The sequence below is a fragment of the Perca fluviatilis genome, chromosome 5 (genome assembly GCF_010015445.1).
Source record: "Perca fluviatilis chromosome 5, GENO_Pfluv_1.0, whole genome shotgun sequence".
Classification (NCBI taxonomy): Eukaryota; Metazoa; Chordata; class Actinopteri; order Perciformes; family Percidae; genus Perca; species Perca fluviatilis.
In genome coordinates this window covers 4,015,192-4,040,963 of record NC_053116.1, presented here as the reverse complement: position 1 = coordinate 4,040,963, position 25,772 = coordinate 4,015,192, and the positions used below count along the sequence as shown (strand labels likewise).

General features: G+C 41.9%; 1 protein-coding gene across 1 annotated transcript in view; it reads right to left on the bottom strand.

The window, feature by feature from the left end:
• mfn2 (mitofusin 2) overlaps nucleotides 1-10,441 on the bottom strand; it is a 29,191-nt gene extending 18,750 nt beyond the window's left edge. The window contains exons 1-8 of the mRNA XM_039800188.1: nucleotides 10,102-10,441; nucleotides 8,581-8,762; nucleotides 6,685-6,820; nucleotides 3,307-3,469; nucleotides 3,022-3,146; nucleotides 2,423-2,531; nucleotides 2,172-2,279; nucleotides 302-455 (exon numbers count right to left, since the gene is read on the bottom strand). Coding sequence (XP_039656122.1) covers nucleotides 302-455; nucleotides 2,172-2,279; nucleotides 2,423-2,531; nucleotides 3,022-3,146; nucleotides 3,307-3,469; nucleotides 6,685-6,820; nucleotides 8,581-8,758 — 973 coding nt within the window. The 5' untranslated portion in view covers nucleotides 8,759-8,762; nucleotides 10,102-10,441. The remainder of the gene's footprint in view (nucleotides 1-301; nucleotides 456-2,171; nucleotides 2,280-2,422; nucleotides 2,532-3,021; nucleotides 3,147-3,306; nucleotides 3,470-6,684; nucleotides 6,821-8,580; nucleotides 8,763-10,101) is intronic.
• Nucleotides 10,442-25,772: the final 15,331 nt, after the last annotated feature.

Genomic DNA, 25,772 nt, shown 5'->3' with positions numbered 1-25,772 from the left:
TGTAGAAAACTGTCCACACAGTCCACATTCAGTGTGTTCCTTCAAAGCTACGGTACGTATCGTCCATATGTAGATGGTGATGCGGAACGGATGTCACTCAAGACAAGACGACATACTACTGTGGCCTAGTACGCCTGTGATCATCAATGACCTGAGTGATCATTTGTCTACACAAGTCAAAACTGATATTCATTGAACCGCATTAAAATATCGATGAAACTATTTCCCATGACTCCCCCCCCCCCCCAAAAAAAATGAGCGTACAAACACTGTCAGAATCCACAGTGAGCGGCATCCCTACCTGCTTCAGGCATTCCTTGAGCCTTCTGCACACGAGCCTGAAGGACTTCCTTGGCAGAGACGAAGAAGATGCGGTCACTGGCCTGGGCTCGGTCCACCAAACCCAGCTCATCCACCAGGAAGTTGGTGCAGCGGTCCATGTGCTGCCTGCGGACCTGACACAGCAACACCACCACTTTATTAAACATTATTGTAACAACAATAGGAACCACTGAGCCACCAAGGTGCTAGCGTTAAGAGCTGGGTCGATTTCCAGCTTTGCCGGTCCGGTATACAAGCTTAAACCGGTTTGATATATGCAAACTAGTATTTGTCATTTTAACCGATCTGGCAAATGGAAAACTAGCCTACATCAGCAACCTGTGCCACGTGCGACAACTAGTGATAAAAAAAATTCTGTATACCTATCCGGTGTTTGGCTTAATATCAAACCGGTTTGAAAAACTTAACACTGGCCCAACCCTAGCTGCCAAACATTTTTGTTTGTGGGAAACATGTAGAAATGTTGTACTCCGTGTGTTGCTTTCTGTCTATTCATTCAAAAACCTGGGAATGAACACATTTCAATGAAACTGGGTGTGGTGTCATGTCTCAGCTGCAGATATTTCTAAATCTGGGCAAATAAAACCTGTAGTATCAACATGGCTAGAAAACACCGGAGGTCACTGAGAAGGCTTTAAAATAGGATACAGGATTTTAGTCAGGGAGTGCAGAGGCCTGTGAAGCAGGAGGTGATCTTATGGTCACTTCCTGCAGACCAGATGGGAGTGAGGGGAATGGTAATAGCAGCTAAGCTGTTCACCTGTCTAATCTAAGGCTACTGCTGCGTCAGCAGCAGGTTAAACCTGTACCACACACACTTTAGTCAGTTTCGCAGGCTTTGCTCTGTCTGGGTACCAATGAACACTTTGACATGGTCTGTAGTAAAGCTGCTGAGTGTGCTGGGGGAAATTATTAAATAATATGGATGTATTTTCTGTATGTATGTGTATATATATATATATATATATATATATATATACACAACCAGTCAAAAGTTTGGAGTCACTTAGAAATTTCCATTACTGCCAGAATACCAGCTGAGATCAGTTGCATTGTTTTGTTTTTTAATCAGGGCAGCAGTTTTCAGATTACATCACGTGCTTACATAATTGCAAAAGGGTTGTCGACTGTTGTAGAAAGAAGTGGCTGATCTTTAATGCAATATCTACATTGCCCATTATCAGCAACCATTCATCCAATGTTCCAAAGGCCCATTCTGTTTACTCATCTGATATCATTTTAAAAGACTAACTGAGAAAACATTGGAGAACCCTTTTGCAATTATGGTTATCTCAGCTAGTATTCTGTCTATAATGGAGTTGAATGGAAATTTCTAATTGACCCCAAACTTTCGACCGGTAGAGAGAGAGAGAGAGAGAGAGAGAGAGAGAGAGAGAGAGAGAGAGAGAGAGAGAGAGAGAATGTACGTTTATACATACACACAAACACAACAGGAGACCGGCTCGCGACCCTGGATGGCGTGTTGAGCAGTGGACCGATCCCCTCCGATTGGGTCTGGGGATGGCCCACCACGATAACTCCCACAAAATGACTATGTCCCTAAAAATCCATTGGTGATCACACCTCCGGCGTGGACCCTGCTGTAGTCCCCGAGCCTGCCCTATAGTCGATATGATGAGTCAAGATTGGGCAAAACAAATACTCGATGTAGACATCCCTCTCACTACCTGCAGCATGAAGCTACACAAACCACTGGTGTATGGCGGCACAAGAGCCAGGCATACATCATACGACATTTTAAACGCGGTTGCGTGTTTTAAATCTCTGTGTGCGTTCCCTAGTGTAGAGGTTTTGTGAAGCCGACTGACCTCCTCCATGTATTCAGGTTCGGAGGCTGAGGCGTCCCAGCGGTTGTTGAGGATGAAAATGTTGGGACTAGAGAGCCGCTCATTGACCTTGTGAAAGAAAGACTTCTCCTGTAGGAAGACATCATTTATCATATTAGCATTGCGTTGACATTTGCTACAACAGTTTGACAGATTAGTTCACTATCTGGTCATACAACAGTTCACTCAGTTCTAGAGCTGGCTGGCAGACACACGCAGCTCTCATGTCTCACCGTCTGCATCAGTGTGGACTCAGAGTTTGCCACCAGAACAAAAACATCAGCATCCAGGCAGAACTTGTCAATCCAGCTGTCCAGTTCTGTGGTAACATCTATCCCCGGGCTGGAGGGGAAAACAGAGAAGTACAATATTCTAGTTGCAGTGCTCGGCAAGTGAGCATGGCACGGCGGCTTTTAGGCAAGACAAAACGGAAATGAAATATTTCCCTTTTTACGGACTTACGGCCACTTGCCACTTTAAATAGCTACCATTACATACAGGGTCCCCACCGTAGCCTTGGTATAACATGCTGTGACTGTTCTATGACAATATACATAGATGTCTGTGCCTCAATGTATGCTAGGTATGCTAATGTGTTCACTTCATTGTATTTCTTAAGAGGTGAACAACTGGGTCTGCACTTCAGTGCTAGAAGACATTTTAATGCAATGGATTCCAGTCATGTTATGAGGAAAGACTTTGATGTCCACTCAATATTACTACTATTGATTTTAACTCTGAATTAATTGTCAAACATAACTACGTTTTAAAGTTTATTCTGCAAACAGGTGATGGAAATTAATTTGTTGATTACAAAGTGTTAACGTCTGACCTGTCCACCAACACCAGATCATCCCTGAGCAGAGCACACTTGGCTTTGGGCCACATGACGCAGACCAAGCTGCCGGCGTCCAGATCCTCATCCTGGTGGAGCGCGTGGGCCAGCTGGTTCACCGTCTGGGAAAAAATTTAAAATAAAACACACAACATCGGCAACCGACGGGTTCACACACACAGCAAAGACCAACGTTCCACTTCTACAGATTGGAGTCGCTGAGATCGGAGGTGTGGCGTTCTGGAGACAAAACTATTTGCGTGATCAGTGACTTCTGCTGACCTTTATGCTCTTCCTCTCCTCGGAGCCTTCCGTGAGCAGGAAGGCCTCATTGCCATCGGTGCCCTCCACCCTCAGGAAGCAGTTGGTGGTGTGTCCTATTCCAGACGGCAGCACCTTGTCACAGAGCATGGCATTGATCACCGAGCTCTTCCCATTACTCGTCCTACAGAACAAACAACGTGCCTGTCAGCAACGCCTGCAGTCTTTCCACAGCATTACTTTAAGTCTATGTTTAATCCTCTAGTTTCCGGTCAAATTTAACATTTGTAGACTTTTTTACAGCGACACAGAATTGAATTTTAAAACTAGGGCTGCACAATTCATCGAATATAAATGCAATCCCGATTTTGGGCTTTCCCACAATTCGTTGAACATGATCGACCTATTGATGTTTAAAATATGTGCTCCGCTGCATAGCAAATCAAGCACTTCCTAGACCAACAGCATGACTCAGCCACCCATTGCTGCGCCAGCAGCAGCACTACGCACAGCTGTTCACTGTTAAAGGAACACGCCGACTTATTGGGACTTGGTGAATAGCTTATTCACCTTATCCCCCAGAGTTAGATAAGTCCATACATACCCTTCTCATCTCTGTGTGTGTCGTAACTCTGTCTGACGCACCAACCGCTAGCCTAGCTTAGCCCAGATCCTGGAGGTAACCGGCTCCATCTAGCCTACTGCTCCCAATAAGTGACAAAATAACGCTAACATTTTCCTATTTACATGTTGTGATTTTTATAGTCACATGGTGTACAAATAACAAGGTCACATGAGACACAGCCATCTTCTAACCGTATACAAACTGGGAACTATATTCTCTCTATAAGGACGAGAAGGAGAAGGAGTGATTTGCTCGAAGCACCTGAGAAGCCCCGTGGTGAGGAGCAGAGAGTTTGTCTAAAGTTTGCTCAGAGTTGGAGTAATAATCACTCTGCCCAAGTAGCTGCAAGTTCTGTGCTAGGCTAGCAGTGGGTGCTTCAGACAGCGTGATGACACGCACAGAGATGAGAAAGGGTATGTATGGACTTATTGAACACTGGGTGATACAGTGAATAAGCTAAAGTCCCAATAAGTGAGCGTGTTCCTTTAATAGCCTGGAAACCAAACCAGCTGCTACAGTAGAACAACACAGACCCCGGCTCCGTTAGAACTCGACTTAGCCAGACAACGGCCTCCTTCTCGGCTGAGATGGGCAGCATAGAGCTGCAGTGTTTCAGTGTTTAGTCTGCATAAATTAGCCTAGCGGATATCTGAATCGCAAAATTAAAATCAAATACCTACCCAATGAACTAACGCCTGAATATTCCAGCCCTTCTTATTTTTATGCAAAGGTGTGTACATTAGCAGGAAGGTGGCACAACATGGAAGTGAAAGCAGTGCTCTGTTCATTCATATGTGCAATACAAATATTCTTTTCCTTAAAATCAATGAATAATCATGGTAAATAATCGTCTCGATATTGATCAAAATAATTGGGATTATCATTTTGGCAAAAATCGTGCAGCCCTATATAAAACTAGTTTTTATTTATAGCTTTTCTGTTTTACAAACAAAAAACAAACACAGCAAAGTAACCCCCCCCCCCCCCCCGGAGACAAGCAAAAATAAAAACAGACTAACAAATAACTAGCCAAATAAAAAAAAATTGTATTGATCTTCAGCTTAGCGGGCTACAGCACTCTGAATCTCACTTCTCGCTCATGCAGTTTTTTCCCCCTACACTCCTTGATTTTCTTACGCTTCATCTGTGTAGCTCTGGAGTAGTCCAGAAAAAGCATTAGGTTATTATTTCTCCAGGTCAGCTTGCCGTTGTTTCTCGCCTCACGCAGCACCATATCGCTGTCCAAGGCGCTTAAAAACCTTCACCAGTATGGACGTGTGCATGTTCAATCTCGCGTTCTCCTATCTCCAGCAAATCCAGAAACAGCTCCTCTAAAAACGTTACTGCATCTCCTTCTTCTTCTTCTTTTCCCACGGGAACGCCCACAAAACGAACACTATTGCGTCTCGAACATGACTCCATGTCTTCTATTATCTACCATAGCAGCTCTCCCGCTTTCTTTCCAGCTGGTAGATTAGCTTGCCATTTTCTCTCGGCCGTTTCCAGATATTCCACCTGCTTCACGACCTCCTCCATTCTGGTGATTAAGGCGGAAAGTGTTGTCTCCATCGAAGCGGTAGCACGGCGAATATGTGACAGGCTTTCCATGCAGGGGGGTAAGCGAGCGTCCAAAAAAGCGTAGCTTCTATGGAGCCATTTTGTTGCCATCAAGCCATCACCCGCCATTAGTATCCCATTGACTGCCATTCATTTTGGCGCCACTTTGACCGCGAATAACTTTACATCTGAAGCGTTTAAAGACTCTATTTGTCCGTTGTTTATTTCTAAATAAACACAACAATGTATTAAAGGCTCCATTACCTTGTACCTCACGTTATGGCTCCGTAGCAGACGCTTTTGTAAAAATAGGCTAACGATGTGTGATAACCACGTGACCTACTGTCAGGAGAAGCTTGCAGGCAGTTTCGAATCACATTAGCTGTTTAGGTTTAATGACTAATGTTAACTAGCATTTTAGTTAGCAATAATTAGCCTGTGCCTATGTTATCTCCTTACATATACCTACGCTCTCCGTCTCTGTAAGATTGGGAATGATTGAGATTTCTCTTGGCACAGCTACCAGAAGACTTCACACTTTCAGACAGGTTGCTCACGTCACATCTACGTCGGCATGCTCAGTTGGAGGCTGCTCAGTAACGCTCAGCCAGCACCGGAAAAGTGCTCCGTCGAAAACAACTTTGTCCACTTCTTTAACGGTCTATGTTTCCATGTCACCTGAGATCTTCATTAGTGCGGCATAGATGCTACCGATGCCATTCGCAAGTTTATGAGACTAGCTCCGAGCACACATCCGCCGTCTTGGTCTTGGACGGCTTCAGGTCCACGGGATGAGCAGAGGGTTTTTAATATCCCCACACGCCCAGGACTTCTTGTCTTTCAACATCCTTGGCTCCCGCAATGTTTCTTGAGCTGAGCACAAATGTGTCCCCGGTTACAGATCTTAAAAAGGATTAATGTAACAAAGCGATGCAGAGCTCGCTGTTCAGCAGCCTTTTAGCAGGCATTACATCACATGATCCCTGCTCCATAACGTCTGACAATAGCTGATATATTTGAGTTCAGGACATCTCTGACTATATACAGGCTCAAAATCAGGCATTTCTACAGTTTCAAAATTAAGCCCCACATAATAAAAGTCCCACATGTGTACCTTGGAATAACTACGTTTATAAAAACCAGAGGCGCTGTAAACATCGGTAAGTTCAGCTATGTGGGCCAGTGGCAAACAATATTATTGTTGAGTCCAGACATACCTCCCAAAGAAGACCACCTTCATATGCCTGCGTGCAAGTACTTCTCCAATCCCTGCCACCTTGGCCAGGTAGCCCTGGACCTCCTGGACCTGCTCCTCTGTGGCGACTGGGTCCAGCTCTTCATTTTTGTAAGTATCTGTAATGTGGAGTCATCAAACAGAGGCCAATCAGTCTGGTTATATGTGGAGTTTCCTTAGAAAGCCAGACCTAACTACATCAGATTTAGCATATTTTTTAGACTAATGTCAAATGGTGTGTGTGTGTGGGAGTGGGGGGGGTTACATGCCTACAGGTGGTCCCAGGGTTATCAGAGAGGGTTTGTAAGCTGAATTACAAACTTAAAGTGATGGTTCGGAGTAATTTCACCCTAGGGTCCTTTGCACCATGACCTCAAGCCAAACACCCCCCCGAAGCTTTTTTCACCTGGATCGAACATTGGGAGAGTTAGTGTTATCAGCTGAATAGCTTAGTGCAGGCGCTAATGGATCCTACTGTGTATTTCCTAAGTTACGCCACTTATAATGCCCAAAATGATACCAAACTTCTACAGTAGTACAAATAGGTTATGTACTCATAAAACGATGGACAGTTTGTAAGTACACCAGGAGTTTATTTTATAACACTTGCCTGCTGGCTTCTGCTCTCTGCTGCCGGCAGTAAGACGAGTGCTTAGGGACGTCTACAAATTACAACACCGAAAAGAGATACAATAAACATATTTATTAATTTAATGATTAAATAAGTTAGTGTCTCCAAACTTACCTCAATTATAATTTGTCTCCTGCTAGTTGTACTACAGCACTTATTTTTTTTAAAGTAAGTTAAATTAATAAATAGGTTTGTTGACGTCCCCAAGCACTCATCTTACTGCCGGTAGCAGCAGAGAGCAGAAGCCAGCAGTAATGTAATGTAAGCAGTATTTTGAAGGTACCATGACTTTTTTCTATACAGCAAGTTCAGCTACAATAATATCAATGTGGAATGTATTTCACGAATGTACTTTTTTTTTAATAATTGGTAAATAAACAAGTTGTAAAAAAGTAGTTTTAGAAGTGTGCTGGAATTTGTATAAAAACATTACCTTACCCATTGTGACAAACTTGTTTGGTCACCTATTCAACTATTGTGTTCATGCGGGGGGGGGGGAAACAAAGAAAGCTCAGTGCCTGGGCCTGGACATTTGATTTTGCCGAGTATGATGGGCTAAGAGACAAAACCTAACCTTTATGTGCAGGGCGCACGATCATTTAATAATTACAATATGACCGCGTGGTGGACCTATAAACCTAAGTTCAAATGCATTGTATTTTGGTGGCTTGATTGTAAACAACTTAAAAACACTGCAATAAATAAATAAATGGTTTTGAAGAAGAATATGTTGGTCAATTTAGTGAGCTTTTTCAATGAATCAGAGAGAAACTTTGAGAAGAAAGAACATGGCACGTCTCCCTGCTACACTAACAATAGTAGTAAGGCTTTCCTGTGTACACATATCCTTTACAAGTAAAATTTGGGCTGTATTATTTGTCCCAACTTCAAAGACCCCCCACCCTGTGTGAGATATCTACACCCATGCTGTGTATAAAAGATAAAGATTGAGATAATAAATGTATCAGTTACTTTAGTTACTCTCTCTCTCTCTCTAGGCATGCTTAACTGTGTACTGCTGCAGCCTTTATGTTCATCTGATGGCATTCAACTCAGAGTCACGCGGTGCTAAAAGTTAAACTGAAACGTTACATGTCCGACCTAGTGATATTGCCGCCGTGATTTTTTACACAAGTCACCTGGGAGTTTGCTTAATCAGATATGAGACAAACATGTTACATTGCCTTCAGATTATCATAAAGGGGTGCATGCGTGTAAGGGGCTAGAAAAGGGCAGGTGGGAGGGTACCATCCAGAAAGGAAGCGCTCTCCTTGATGTAGGCCCCCAACTGCTCAAAGATCCCGTTGATCTTCTTCTTTGCCGTGACAAAATGCTTGAGTGGTGATGCATTCACTTCCGCCATCAGTCTCTTATCCTTCTTGCCGTGTACTGCGTTGGTGTTGGGTCGAGGGAAAACCAAAGACATGGCACTGGACAGGGGGATAAGACATCAAAAAACACCCGTATAAGCATGTCTGGCAAAAGTGTCTGACTGAAATCTGAAATCCACTGCAAACGTATTATCTATTTTAAATATCTTCACCATGTCACTGTAGACTGGATGGACAACTATCTGGTGGACTAAATATCTATCACTATCTTTCAGCATTCCGTACTACATTGAATATGTTTGAGAGAATACCTGGGTGTGGCTGAGAGATCTAGGTCCATCTGTATTTTAATGGCTTAGCCAGTACATAAATTTCAGTTTCAGCGTCTGTTTAGTGTCTTATTTATGCTCCCCCTCTCTCTCTCTCTCTCTCTCTATCCAAGAACAAATTCATTCATTCCTTGTTTGTGGTCTCTTCAGGGGAATAACTGATAGTTCAAAGATAAGATACTGCCAGCTTTAACCATCTGTAATTCAATAGCTTGTTTTGGCTTGCAATTGAAAATTTTAAATATTTCTGTATGTTTGTAAGTTTTCATGTTTAGCTTCCTCCTCTGGAATCTGCATGATCCTGCACGTTCTTTAGTTCATGCATTGAAACATATAACCTTGTTGCACTTTTGCAACCTTGTTAGGTGAATATTCTCTTTAGCAATAGCGTTAACTACCTGTACGCCTGTCTTATTGAACTCCCCTCCCCTCTGCCCCCCCCCAACAACTCTGGACTTCGATTCAATTTCTTTACTTTTCTATACTGTTTGGTTTTGCCTTACCTTTTCACTATGTATTTATTGTATTAAATATATTACTTATCTTGTCAAGTCTTGACCATGTCCACCTGTATGGTGACGGCCATTACTCAGCTCTGACCTTTCACACAGTTTGAAGGTAGCACTGTACGCATGGTCTGAATGTCCGTCTTTACCCGTTTAAAAACAGGGGAGCGTACTAGCTAAATGTAATACCAACACCAACCCAGGTTGAAAAGAGACAATACACACCCAGGCGAAATCTATTTCAAGTTCACGCTACTATCAGCGCAAGCTAGCTAGTTGAAATGCATGTCGTCAATCTGTCTAACGTGACATGTCTAACGTTAGCTAGCTAGTCTCTTACACCAGTCCCCATCCTTTTGTTGTTAACGTTGACTGGCTGTAACAGTAGCTAGCTACTCATCCTGACTAACGAACAGAGACTGTATACGTACAATAGGTCCTGACTGACATGACAACGCACTGAGTGGGGACAAATCCATGCTAAATTACAAGCTAACTAGCCTTAGGCTACAGTGAAGTTAACTTAGATAAGCAGCTAGCTAGCGTACTAGCCATCCGAACAGACTGTCAACTGTAGCTAGTTAACTGTTGTTTGTGACTTACCGTGGATGGGGTCGTTCCTCACAAAGAATCCTCTCGCATCCTGGCCCCTGGGGTTTGAAAGCTACAAGCTAATCGCTATAGTTACTGCGCGACTAGTCGCAGTGGATGCTAGGGGGCGTCGCTAAATGTTTCAAGCGAGCCCAGGGTTGACGAAGCTACAAGCTGTTTTGGAGCACTGTCAGCGAGCAACGTAGGTTTGACTCCCAATAGATAGATATATTCCAAACTAGGTTGTTTTCTGTTCCCAGAACACCACTTTGTTTCAGCACATTACCAGCCACTTTGGTCTTTCCCTGACATGTTGGGCTGGATCGACATTTTAAAGCACAAGTATCGCGGTAAGATGTTTTGATGCCGCTCACGCCACGCCCATGATGGCCCCTCACGCCACGCCCCCTGTTTTATGCGCCTTCAAAATAAATGCCCGTTTTCTACAGTTCTTAGCAAAAATTGTATTTCTAATTTTATTTTTCAAATAAAAGTCCATTTTCTATAGTTCGGGGTGGAACTATAGAAAAATAAATACAAATTTCACCTTTAGCTTCTTTGTCACAACATTATCATTGATACTTTTCACACTCAGGGACAAATACAAACGTGATCATTGATTATGGTAGACCAGGGGCGTTTCTAGGACTTGAGGAGATTCGGGGCTGAGCACGGACCAATGAGGGTTTGAACATTAAACACATTCAGATGAATTTTTATGCACCTATTTCTACCTTTTTCTGAATAAATTTATGCTGGAAATATCTTTATGTAAAGGGAAACATATGGGACAATTCAAACTATAAAAACATAATGGAATATATTGCAATAAGGCTCTTAGGCATTCTTTATTGCTTTCATCTATTTATTCTCCTGGCAAAATCGGCTGACGCCGCCTCTGTGGTAGACCCATGGCTAGACCCTGATAGCTATCGCAGCCATGCATTTTCTGGGGAATCGTCGTGGATTTAACCCTCCCTACCGTCATGTTAGATCCATCTATCATTTTTAGTGATTTGAACAATAAATTAATCCTGAGAGTCTGGGAATACTACTCTTCAATGAGAACCAGTGTTGTAATGTAACAAAGTACAAATACTTCACTACTGTACTTAAATTGAATTTTTACGTATTGTAGGCCTACTTTACTTCGTTATTTATATTTCTGGAAACTTTTACTTTTACTCCACTACATTTCCTAAATAAAATGTATACTTTTACTGCACTACATTTCCTAAATAAAATGTATACTTTTACTCCACTACATTTCCCCTAAGCATCTTAGGTGCGTTCCAGGCAACCCGTATCTCGTGTTTTCACAACCTTCTACCCGTGAAAGTGCCTGGAACAGCAGTCAAACCCGTAACTTACTACTCGTGAACTGGTACCAGATTGTTGTACTCCCAGTTACAGTTTTTGACGTCACACACACATGAACAACAATGGCGACCCCCGTTGATGCTATACAGACGGCGTTTATTAACAGTGATAAGTAGAAATAAATAGACATAAATAGGCAACGTAAAGTAACCTAGATAGCTAACGTCAACGTTAGGTAGCCGCTAGCTAACGCTAGCTAGAAGGGTTTGTGGTGACTTTGCCTGGAACGCTACCAAGTCGTGAGTCGTGACTTTAAGTCGTAACTTACGGGCTAAAAACTGTGTCTGGAACGCAGTTACTTGTTACTACAAAATAAAATCAGAAGAAATTTATTACACTGAAAAAAAGGAAGTTTGGCGAATCATTGCTCCTAAATTGCCAAGATAATGCACGCTCCATTCCAGTTGGTGACATAATGCCTGTTTGTGGCCAAGCGGCAAAAAAAAAAAAAAAACATAGGCAAAAACTAAAGAAGAAGAGGAGGAAGCATAATGACTGATAGTGTCATGGAAGCACCTGGTGCAGGCTTTGCTGCCATGGTAACAGACGATGACCACCCCGACGACAGTGGTGATGAAGATAACGTTACACACCTTTGGCCATAAAGTTCATAATCAAAGTTTTTTTTTTTTTTACTTTTACTTCTAATACTTAAGTACATTTAATATCAGAAATTTGCTATGGATACTTAACTACTGTTAATATCAGATACTTTAAGACTTTTACTCAAGTAATATTCTAAAAGGAGACTTTAACTTCTACCAAAGTAATTTTCTGGTAAGATACTTGTACTTTTACTCAAGTATTGCTTTTGAGTACTTTATACAAGACTGATGAGAACACAATTACACATTTTCAGTAGCAACACAGTAACAAAACAAGTCCAGTTTACTTACAAGCTACTGAAAAGTAGGCAGAGAGCTTCACAAATCAAATGAAAACATTTAAATTACATTTGACAAAATACTGTACATGAAATTAGAGCATGCAGTTTACAGCCCGGATTTCTGCAAGCACAACAGTAGCGATCTTCAGTGAGTCAAAAACAAAGCATATCTCCATGCAGTGATGAGCTTTAAAATGTTCTTTGTTCAGAAGAGCCTAAACAAGTTGAAACTTTGTTTTGGGTAAAATCCTTTACAATGCAGACAGGAGATACTGGATGATGAAAAAGATGCAGGCTGGTCACAACAGAGTAGAAGGCTCTCTCTGGGTCAAAGCACTAAAAGAGAAAAAGAGAGTAAATAAATGCAGCAAGTACATATTAAATTATTTTTTCACACCCCTTTGTTACATAAAAAGAAAAGGAATTGTATTTCTTATTTGTCACATAAAACTAGCAAGTTTGCATTCTTTGCAGAGGTTCCTTACAGCGTCAACCTATGGAGATGTCCTCAATAAGAAACTTGCATTTTCAAATCCACAAAAATAATTGTGAATACAATTTTAATAATAAAAATAATAATCATTAGTTAGCCGCTCCCCTGTAATGTCCTGCTCATTTTAGCTGCTCCTCTGATCTCTGTTGTCAGTGTTTCTGGTTCCACAGGATTCTTTCTGTCTCCTCCTCTGTACGCCTCCTCATCTTCTTCGCTGCTGTAACTTCACATTAGCTACTGCTATTAGTACTTTTACTGCAGTAATATGTCATCAGTTAAACTAAACTGAGTTAAACTGAGTACTCGATGAAGCAGGAAGAGACTCTCCGTCCTACACAGGACACAGATGAACCAGGATACCAGACCCCAAACCCAGGATAGAGAGGCTGAGTGAATGTGGTGTTGAAGGTGTGGAGGTGGATCAGTGAGTCAGAGGAGACTGTGTAGAAGGACAGAGAGCCAGCAGGACAGTCCACGTTCATTCATTCATTCTCTCATCATTACATCACTCTCACACACACAGCTTTGTTCTAATCAAATGTACGGTTTATTTACTCATTTTATATTCATATTTGGGCTGTCAATCAATTAAAATATTTAATTCAGTTTCATTTCCTTTAAAGTGTCCCATCATAACAGAAGTCTCAGGACACTTTCCAGATAGAGGATGTCTAAGTCAGGATTTTATTTCATAGTAAGCACAACAACCGTCCTCTAAAGCTGTTTACTGCTCCAGAAATCAGCTGTTCTTATAATAGGCTATGTGTATGAGAGTGTGTTCCTAGCGTACTTTATTATATTATAATAATAATAATAATATAATAATGAATTGAATTTATATAGCGCTTTTCAAGGACTCAAAGTCGCTTACATATCATAATGACCAGGTCATGAGAATATCAATGAAACTACAGGTTGTCGTTTTATAGGATGGAGATGTCTGTCTCCTAGTTCCTGATAAACTGACCTATAGGCTACATGAACGCTGTGCTATTCAACCAAAGCTGCATGAAAATAAAAGCCCAACACAGGGAAATTATATTTAATAGAGTAGAACAGCATGTGCCTATTACATTTGGACAATTATGAATTCGTGAATTAGACAACTTTTTACAAAATTCATAACTTTACTGGAGAAACAGCTGGACTTTAAAGGGAGTCAGGGAACTTCTTCTACATTTGACATGTTTACCGTCCATAAAATGATGTCTTTTTCATAGACTAAATGTTACATAATGATGACATCAGCTGAAACAGACAGTATGAAACTAATTTGTGCTTGCAATATACTGTAAAAACTATTTGGAGCGAGAGAGAGACAGAGAGAGAGAGAGAGTGGGAAAGAAATAGAGAGAGAGAGAGCTCAACTTGCAATACACTGCAACAGACAGTCGGCTTGGTGTGTCAGTGCCTTTAAAGTGCTCATATAATGCTTTATTGTGTTATATATCTTTTTTGTGCATGTTATAGGTTTACAAAGTGAAAAAGGCCAAAGTCCCCCCCAAAGGGACTTAACATCTCCAACAGAAAACACTGTTAACCAACTGCTCCAAACAGCTCTATTGTAGTCCAGCCTTTACTTCAGAGACAAACGTGGTCACTTTGGAACACACGTTATAATGCTCGCCTAGCTGCTAGCGTGGCACCCTCATACTCTGCTTCTGACTGGCTAGTAGTCCTCAGGGCACGCCCTCATACTCTGCTTCTGACTGGCTAGTAGTCCTTACCTACTGTAGCTACTGCACATGTGCGACTCCCAACAAAGATGGAACAGAAGTGCGATGCCTCACTCTGTAGCTAAAACAGACAGCTCAACACACAGGGTGAAAAGAGGAGCTGCAGCAATGTGCAGTACAACAAAAATATGGTGTTTTTTTGAAGATTAAACCATGTAAACCTATTGCTGGAGCTGCTCCCCCTGCGACCCGACACCGGATAAGCGGATGAAGATGGATGGATGGATGGATGGATAAACCTATTCTGGTACAACCTCTAAATACAATTATGAACCTGAAAATGAGCATAATATGAGCACTTTAAGGTTGAATATATTATTGAACATTGGTGATGTAGCTTTTCGTATAGCCTATGGTATGACATTAAAATTGAAAAATAAGATATGTTGTAGGCCTAAGTATTTTAAAGACTATTTTGACTTTTATTACCATTTTTTTCTTGATGTACTTTTTCGATGTGAGTGGATTGTCGATTGTTTGCGGTGAACCACACCTGCCATCGTAAAGCATGTCAGCCTATTGGTGTAATGTATGAATTGGGTGGTGGTTTCCCATTTTTCAAACATCCTGACAAGGGCTAGGCACAGTGGAATCACCGAGTGGTTTGGAAACACCAGTCTGAGAGGAAATCACTTCAACGCGTCTTCAAGACTGCAGGGAGGATCATTGGCTCCGGCCCTTCGCTCCACGGACGCGCTTTACATGCAGCGCTGCAGAAGGAACGCACAGGGCATCCTCAGGGGCAAGCATCATCCAGCACACGGCGTGTTCAGGTGGAAGGTCTCAGGATCCAACCCAAGACATCACAGGCCACAGAGCATCTCCACTCACAGGGCCTGCTTCCAACAACAGCTTCTTCCCAGCTGCTGTCAGACTGCTGCATGGGACATTTAAGTGGGAAGGACGTATCACACCCCACACCTGCAATAATAGCTGTGGACATTTTTTTAAATTCAGTGTGCAATACCATAACACTTTCTGTGTGCAATAAGATAATGTGAAAAATGTGTATATAAAGTATATATTTACAAGTATTTACAAGTAGTCTTTACATAGTGTATGTTTCCGCTGCACTTTTGCAATTATAATTTTATTCATTTTACAGCTTTTTTCTCTTATATTGTTCTTCTGCTTTAGATTGTTTATTTATATATATATATATATATATTTTTTTTTTTTATTATTTTTTTTTTCTTATATATTTTATTTTATTTATTTATTTGATAGGGACAATGCTCATTGATCAACAGACAAGTTACTTGCTGTAAACAAGCCAGAGTTAGCTACAAGTGCTCCATCTGTTGTCCCTAGCCAGGTCTTAACAGGCACAATAAAATACAAAAGTCAATGCAAATACACTATAAATTTAGTAAACACAGTAGCAATGTAATAAATACAGCAAGAATTTTAAGACAATATGAATATACCCTCAAACAGACAATATATTGCTCACCTCATCTAATCCTCAACTTAATTACAGTATAAAGTACAGTATAAATAAAGAAAATGATAAAATAAAAGCAAAGTATGTTCATGGGCTTAAGTATTTGGTGTATGGTTACAATACACCAAATACAATAATAGCTGTTTATTAAAGGAGGAGAGACTATTACACTCCCTTAACTCATTGGGCAGACTATTCCAAAAAATTGTAGCTCTGAGAGAAAAGGCTGTGCTTCCAGTCCTACTTTTTCTAAATTGAACTATGCAGTCCCCTCTGGTGGTTGCTCTGGTTACTCTATTAACCTTATCTTTCAGTTTTATAAACTGGCACGGTGGTGGTGGAGCAAGCCCACGGAGTACCTTAAAGACAAGACAGGCATCAGCAAAGTTTCTAAAGTTTTCAAAGCTAAACGTGTTTTTTAATTATGTGACAGTGATGATAGATATTACCCTTATGGTCCAATGTCTTTAATGCTTGTTTATAAAGTGACTCCAATGGTTGCAATGTTGTTTTATTGGCTTGCGACCAGCTAGTTAAACAGTAAGAAAAATGTGAGAAGATCATCGCATGCAAGAAGAGCTTTGCGGCCTTCATTGGTAGGTATGGTCTTATGTGTTTAAAATTTGCCAGGTTTAATTTAACAATATTGGCAACCTTTTTTGTATGCTTTTTAAATGAGAGTTGCGAGTCTAGCATGATTCCCAGATATTTAAAGTCAGATACCACTCTAACCTTCTCTTGGTTAACAATTACCTCAGGGTCATATGTCACAGTAATTTGTTTTGTAAAATACATACATACTGTTTTACTTATGTTCAGGTGTAAGCATGAATTAGTTAGCCATATGGATACCTTACTCATTGGCTCAGTCAGTTGTTGTGCAGCTTATTTATTTTTAGCATGCACGTAGAGGACTGTGTCATCTGCATACATCTGTAAATGTACAGATGGACAAACAGTGGGCAGGTCATTTATGTAGAGACTGAACAGAAGGGGGCCCAGTATAGAGCCTTGAGGGACACCCATTTTACAGTTTAGATATGTAGATTGAGTGTTGTTAATGCATGTGCTTTGTTTTCTGTCAATTAAGTATGACTTCATCCATTTGATTGCATTCATATTTCTTTGTAGAGCTGACTAACAGCAATGCACAAAAATTCCAATGTACTTGTACGGCCCTGCACCTATGCAAATTGCATTGCACATCTATTCTATCCTTTATCTATACAAAGATCCAAATAGGATTGAAACTTTAATATTAATCTTCTTAAGGCATGGAGTAAGTGCTCAGGCTTTTTTCTTCCTTGACGCTTGTGCTGATAGCTTTGCACCTAGGTGATGCCCATATAATTCCCCTTCTTTAACTAACTATATGGGTGTACCATGGTCCCTCTGTCTGGCACATATCCAGGTGAGCCCAGCTTGTGCAGAGCAGAATGACAGGTAGCTGTGGCTGCTGCCAAGTGTGCTTCTATCAAGTATGAATACATTGTAACATTTCCATATTGTTCATTAAATGCACTTTTTCCTTAAATGAAAATGCTTCCCTGTTTGCTTATGGCATGCCGTATGCTTTGGGTCAGGGCAAAACAAGTCACACTTCGATATATGCAGGGGTGGAAGAAGTATTCAGATCCTTTACTTCAGTAAAAGTACTAATACCGCACTGTAATAATACTTGCGTTACAGTAAAAGTCCTGCATTGAAAATGTTAAGTAAAAGCCTGTAGGTATTATCAGGAAAATGTAGTTAAAGTATTAAAAGTAAAGAAAAATCCTTCCAGTTTAGAAAGTGTAAAGCAGGGGTGTCAAACTCAACTTCCCAGAGGGCCACACTGGAAAATTAGAATCACACCAAGGGCCAGACATGTTTAGTTTATTGATAGGCTTTGTGTCATATAGTCTTCTCACTTAGTTTGGTCGACAGAAAGTCCTAAAGAAGTCAGGAGAAAGTTCCTCAGCCATCATAGAAAAGAAACGCCCCAAAACGTCAAAACAAATGACAAAGACTGACAAAAACGTCGAAAAAAATGACAAAAATGTCGGTAAAAGTGACAAAAACTTCGGAAAAAGTGACAAAAACGTGAAAAAAAAATATACAAAAATGTCGGCAAAAGTGAAAAAAAACGACCAACATTTTGGCAAAAGTGACAAAAACTTCGGAAAAAGTGACAGAGGTCGAAAAAAATTCTAAACATTTCAGCAAGAGTGACCAAAACGAAAAGTAGGTGGGCCAAAAATGTTTTGTGAACCTAAATTGATGTGCGAGCCAGATCAGAATCTGCGAGGGGCCAGATTTGGCCCGCGGGCCTCGAGTTTGACACGTGGTGTAAAGGATCCAAACAGTGTTTGATGGTCTAATCATTTCAGCTGGACTTGTGGACCGTTCTATTCTTGGCTAGTTTACTTTATATATGGATGAAAATAGTATGTGGTGTTTGGAGAATAAGTATGTCTGGATCTGCAGGTTCCTTCATTTATCACTGCTCTCTCTCAGGTTACGGGTATTAGAGACCACCTTCCAACTTGTCAACTCCATTCTTAGTGAAACACAGGGACACCGTGGAAATCTAAAGATTTTTTATTTTGTATTACTTTATGTTCAGACAATCAGAAAATGACAATTCCTTTTTCTTTTCACTGTCCTCTAAAATCTATTAAGTGATAATACAAACACCTAATGCAAAATATCTAAGTTAAAAGGTGTCAAAACCTGCATCGCAGTGGTTCTCAGAGCCAACCTCAACGCAGGCAACACACACACACACGCACACACACACACACGCGCACACACACACACGGTACTGGAGGATCATTTAGTGAAATGAGTCCGGTACCCTCTGCTCTGCTTCTCTATGTTCAGTCTGGAATGCTTCAACGCGCTTAGCTCAACGCTCCCATCTCCAGACCATGGCCGCAGCTATTCAGCAACAGCAGACACGTACCGGTCCAATAATGGAACATTGGACTCCCACCGACCACGTTTGTGCCAATTTGGTTGCCAAAAATGGGATTGTTCATTTTTTGACCAGCTGGAGAATCTTCTCATCGAGCACCAGTGTTGGGCAGTAATGCTTAACTAAAGTAATGTGTTACTGTAATATCATTTTCCACAGAAACTAGTAGTGTAAGGGATTACAATTTCCAAAACAGTAATTATATTACAGTTATTAATCGCAGTAACGCTGAGGTTACCCGAATGTGAGGTAATATAGTAATATAAACGAGTAACGTAGCTAATTACTTAAGTATTAAGTAAGGTAATATTACTACTTTTTAAAAAGGAGCAATACGTTAAAAAGTAACAGATTACACTTCCTGAGTAACTTGTCCACCACTCCCATCGGCAGGACATCATCCAATACCTTCCGCAACAATCACAAATGATTCTTATTAGTGGTATCTGATCCGCCAGCTCCACGGTTTGGTTAGGGTTACAACCCAAACTGGTAGAGGAAAGAGGCCATTATGGTGGCAGACCCGGGTCACTTCAAGGGCCTCAGCATGCTTCCGAAAAAGTGCTTTCTGGATCGTCAATCCCAGCATCTGAAAGTGGGGCGGGGGGACACCCAACAATCCCAGCCTTCTCTCCATTTGTAGCATCTCAGAGAGAGGGATCAGAGGGGCAGCGGGACGCAGTCAGGAGAGTACGAGGCTTTTCACCTCGCCTTCCAGCGTGGCTAATCAGAACGGAAAGACTGACCGCAGACAAAATGTCATACAAAGTAGTTTGTCTGAAGCAAACATTAAAAACGTTTGGCAGGGGAAGGACAGCAGTGACAACGCAGGGCCTGCTTGGTCAGTTGAGCTGACATTTTTGCTTCACCGACGCGTATCGCAAATTTGAAAAACGTTCACGCCATGAACGCGGGGGGCCTCCAGGTAATCCCACCGATAACCACCCAGGGGTGGGTGTTTTTGCAAGTGCTCCATTAATTGTTGAAAATATTGACCAATGTCCATCATCATTTCCAGAGCCCACGCTGATGTGTTCAAACCAAAAATAAAACGTCTTGAATTTACAAGGATATGTAACAGAAATAGCGGCACACTGGAGAGGCTAGACCCGGCAAGACTTTGGCATTGTTCTCGATAAATCGCCTCAGAGAAGGATTTCAGTTTGAAAAGTTAGTGCTGATGTTGCTTTCAGGTGTAGTGCTCAGAGTGAATATATCCACAGTGCCCAAAAGGGGTTGTGCGTATATTCCAACATGCAACTGAGGAATTCCTTTTGACTGAGGCCCAGCTCCCTAAACCGAGTAAACATTCCAGACTGAAGAGGCAGAGACACTCGGAAAACAGAACAAACGCAGTTGTCAACTGCCAGGCAATGTGGTACACATCGTTCTGCTGTGAGCTAACCTCGGTAAAAAACTACGGAGCTACAAAGTACATGTGCTTAATCTGACAAAAATAAAACTCTACACAGACATTTTCTCCGCCGTTAGATGGACAGTCACCTGTCTCTTTTCTGAGGTAGTAAATAAGTAGAAATATCATTAAAAGGCAAGGATAGAGAACAATGTTTTGACTCCGGAAACACCCCACTAGGACTTGTGTGTACCCGGTCCTTCAGCGTTGAATGTTGAGGATATTCCCCATCTTCAACAGTGGTAAAATCTGCCTAAAATGTTACATGTTAAAACTATTTCTAATGATTTTTTTTTTTTTTTTTTTTTGCAGAAAGATATATGCCAAGGTAGAGGTAGAAAATATGACCAAATTATAGTGTCAATGTCTGTTTGCTAGATAAAGAGTTTAGAATTCATAAAATCTACCTTTATAGTTTAAATCTAAAAGGCACAAGAGCCCCCAAAAAAACAAAAAAAAAACCTAGAAGCAAATACAAATTAAAAAACAGAAACCCACTGTTCTGCACGTTTTGAGGTACAGATCAAATTCATCCTTATTTAGAAATGTCGTAAGTGCTTAAACCCAGTCAGGCGAGTAGACACTCTTAGAGAGGCACAACAGTAGTATTTTAAGACATTGGTGCAACACTGGTTGGAGGCTGGTTACAATGCTAGTGTGAGAAGTCCTTCAACGTACAGTTCATGGAAGTAAGGCAGAAAGGGAGAGCATCATCTGAATATTTCTCTCTCTAAAAACATCTTCTTTCCAATAATCACATCAACCACTCGGAAACACGAGTGGAGCATCCATTATCCTTGCCGTGCTGCACTGGGACTCGGTTAAAAAGGAACCTCCTCAACTGGGTCCCGCCTCTGGCTTTCCTGAGCCGCTGCAGCAAAGAGGAGGCCGGGACAAGAGAGGGGGGGATTGGGGGTGGGGGTGGGGGGGGGAGTCACCTGTTAGTCCTAATTACATCAGATACTCTTGAAACCCAAGCCCACAGCCGCGTGGAGGGATGGCTGTCAACAGACGTGGTAAAAGCTAGGAAATGGGTACAAGGCTTTTTTTTTTTTTATAGAATTTATACTGCATTCTATTCAGGAATCAAGTTAGAATTTCACAGGAAGCAGCTCCACAATGACAACCTGGCTGAGATCCAGTGGTCCAGTTTGAAGAAAAAAAAAAAAAAGAAAAAACGGGTTGACCTTCCTTTTGCCTAATTGCAATGCTGTTCCTAAGTGCTCCAGGTCCCACCACGTAGCTAGGGTTGCCACCTTCCACCGTGGAAAACACGCAACTGAGAGGGAGTGCTGGATGACGTCTACTTCGGAAACGATACAGATAGATCAACGGATTGGCAAAGTGCTTTATGTCCCTTACTATGACATGAGGTTTGAGCATACAGACCAACGAGAATATGGCCGCACAGCACTTACTGTTTAATCTAGCCTTGATCCAGGACTGCTGGACTAACCCCCGGATTTTCCACTCGGCACGTCTGTGCTGCGATCTAGCTGCCCCCCCCACCACGATTTTTGTTCCGTCCTCCGCCACGCGCCATACCACACCGGGAGCATCTCAGAAACGGAGCGTCTTGCTGTCCGACTCGCAGATTATTATATATTGTCTCTACAAGAACTTTACAGACCAATCCCATGTTTATTAGCTAGTATCGCTACAAGCACGCCTTGTAATTAAACTCCATGTCTTCGCTTTTCTGGTGTTGTCCTGATAAAAATCCTCCGTGGTGTTGTAGATGACACATATGATATATTTTTTTTTGGGGGGATGCTCTCACTGTTTCACTTTCTGTCAGCTGTCTGAACGCCCCGCGGCTCACGTGAAAACAGACCTGGCACTGGATCTCTTCAGCGGAGCAGAGAGACGCTTCTGAGACACAACACGGCTGGTGGAATATAAAACATTGACTTGAATGGCAGGAAATGGGGTTAAAAGTTTTTTTGAGACTCTGCAGATGGGCTATTGAAATAATACGGTTAATATAGTATATTTCTTTCTAAGCAGCACTCCTCTGTCTGAACGGGAATTATTGTGTTCTGAAATGTTCTGGCCAACAAGGTCAGAAGGTTTTAACACTAGAACCACCAGAGCCCACGCCATTTAACATTATGATAAAAAAAAATAAAAAAATGGAATTATTTGGTCACTGTCATTGCCATGTTTCCCTCCTGCCCTGACTTTTCCTGAATACCTATTCTGCGAGTCCCGTGTCTATGCTATACGCTAAAATAATATCTGGAATGTTATTTATGTGACTCCAAACACTTGGAGCTTCTAAACTGCATTCTTTTAATAGGTTGGTGTGGATGTGTGCTGATAGGTTGGATATTTCAGCCTACATGTTTCAAATGTATTTTATATCTTGTATGTAGGGTACTACACGAAGGTTAGTCTGGGGACAACCTTCACACACAAGAATGTGTGAATCTATTATGAGTTTGGGTACAACTTTCACACAGAGGAATCGGAGCCAGGAATGTGGGAATCTATTAGGAGCATCGGCCATAAAGGTGTGTAGTTTAAGAGTAAAACTTGTGTGCTGAAATAGATGTCTCATGCTGTGTAAGCACAAAAAGAGTTTAAAAGGTATTCACTATGATGTACATGTGGTTCATCCTTGGGCAGACGGTCTGTATGCTCATGGTTGTCCCAGTGTCATGAAAGTTTGTTCACTGTTTAAATAAAGCTGCACTTGATTTGTACTACTCGGACTGGTCGTCATCTCTGAGGTCTCCCTACATCATTTCTGAGTCATCACCCGATATCATGTGCGATCAGATGGCAGGTTGTGTGTTGACTATTGAAACCGTAAAACACACGTCCTAATTTGCACCAGATTAAAAAAAAACATTGAAATTGATTATGTTTCAGCATTTGTTGCTGCTAGATAGAACCTAGCACATAGAACCTAGCACATAGAACCTAGCACATAGAACCTAGCAGCCATAGAACCTAGCAGATGGGTTTATTTGCAGGACAGACTGATCTCAAGAAGTGGCGATATGTATGGCGGCCAATACGTATGCCATTTTGGCGTGTTATCAAGACGCATACCGCTTTTAGCGCTGTTTATCAACGCCGCGTTTGGCCTCCATTAACTAACATAACCATGTGATTTGCGTGTCAATTTACGCCGTAGCGAGTAGTATGAAAGGCCGAAAATCCGCATGGGGAGGGGGAATGACAATTGAACCCGCTGCAGCAAGGTCTCTACCAGCTGTGCTGCCCAGGCGCCCGAATTCACTGCTATTCCGGTCAAACAACGCAGGACTTTCACCCAGGAGACCGGGGATCGTGTCCCGCGTGTCCACGCTGCCTAAACCCAACCGTCCCTTTTTGTCCCGAAGTCCCGTTATTGTTTTCCCAAACCCAACCCGTCCGCTGTATACGGCGTAGACATAGCTCAAAGGCGTAGACCTACAAGCCGGATAGCTCAAAATGCGCAAGATAACACGCCACTTGGCTTTAGAAAGTGGTGTCTGTTAACGCTAAGTCATGATGTCACGTTGTGCAGGAGTTACTCCGAGCGCCCGAGACTTTGTGTTGACCGCAGACTGAACAACAACCGGGTGGCAGTGTGATATTTTATTTATAAAAATAGATTAAATAGCACCTTGTACACTGCTAAGAGTACTCCAGTTTTGTGCAGGTTCATGCCGTTAGATGGACCATCTGGCTGTGTATGGCGGGGGAGGGGGCTGTGTGTGTGTTCCTGTTGCTATAGAGCTTAATGCAGCGCTTAGAGATGGAGAGAGATGATGCGTTAAGGCCCATCAGGGAAGGATACATACGCTGTTGGGCGATATAGTAACCCTATAGTCTGGCGGTTCTAGTGTTTAAAAAAAAAAGGGGGGGGGCCTACAAAGATGAAAATTAATCCCAAGTGCATTTTAATCCAGCGATGCTAGGTAATATTGCCAAATAAGCAGCATTAGAGTGTCCACATGCTGATAACGACCTTAGAAAACAGCATCTAAAAATTCTCTGGGGTTCAAATTTGGAATGGTGGCTTGAAGAGCTGCTCAGTTAAAAAAAAAAAAAAAAATTGTAATTTCAGATAACATTACTCAAATGTTTTGCAGTTCAATTCCAGCAAAACTGTGTGGCATATTTGACCTACTAATAGTTCAGTTAACTAATAATAGTGCATTCAGTCTAGCTTTACAGTTATTCTAACAAGGTCTAATTCAGAATTCCATAGAAAAAAGGGGTTACATTTGAAATAATGCTCAATATGGTTGCTTCATCAAGGGTCCTTTTACCATCTGCTGATACGTTTGGACACCAGTGGGCGTAATGCTCGATGATCGGATGGGAAGCTCTGTACTGCACGGTATAGTGAGTTAAACATAGGGCTGTAACGGTACATGTATTCTTCCTCAACCGTTTCAGTACAGGACGTTCGTCTTGGTACGCGACATTGGTTCGGTACGCCCTGTGACCCAAACATGGTGAAATAGTATTTATGAGCACTACGCGCACACAAAACAGAAATTCTGCAGCGCAAGTTTTACCCGGAAAGTTTTAGCGGCACACCGGTTGTTGTTGTGAAACATAGAACTTAGCCAGTTCTCTAGGGCCTGGGAGAAGAGAGGGAAAAAAGCTCCTAAACAAGATGATCTGTAGATATTCGTTTGTTTGTTCCGTTTATTTTCCTCATGCTTTGCACTACGCCTGCACGATTCGGGGAAAAATATGAATCAAAGTCATTTAAAAATAAAATTGCGAACAGGGGTGAATCGAGATCGCGATTTTATAACGATTTATCGTGCAGGCCTACTTTGCACAGACCGGAATAGCAGTGACTCAGGGCGCCTGGGTAGCACAGCTGGTAGAGCGTGCACCCCACGCACAGAGGCTTAGACCTTGCTGCAGCGGGTTCAATTGTCATTCCCCCTGTCTCTCTCCCCCGTCTACAGATGGCCTATGTAATAGAGGCCTAAAATCTCTTCTCCCCCCCCACATAAAAAAGCGGTGTCTTGAAGTCCCATGTGGGGTGGGCCAAATGTTTGGCAAGATACAGAAAGAAAAATATAATTGTAGCTGTAGTTGTAACGTGCTGGTCACCTAACACCCGTTAGCCGGGTTAGTCAGGCTTAATTTGTTTCAAACCGGTGGGGTCAAAGTCGGGGCCGTCAGTGGGAATATTTCCATTCAAAAAAGGACTGGGAGGCGAGTCCTTCTCCCCGTAGCATTCTGCATCCTCCCACTGCACATTCGGACCGGGCCAAGTAATAACTAATGCTATATATCGCTGCAGATATATGCGACCACACACTGTATGTACGAGTGCAAGCTGCAGCCCAGTTCAGGAATTAGTCTTACGATGGAGCATTACTGACAGTGTAAGATTTGGGGTTTTTTGTCGACA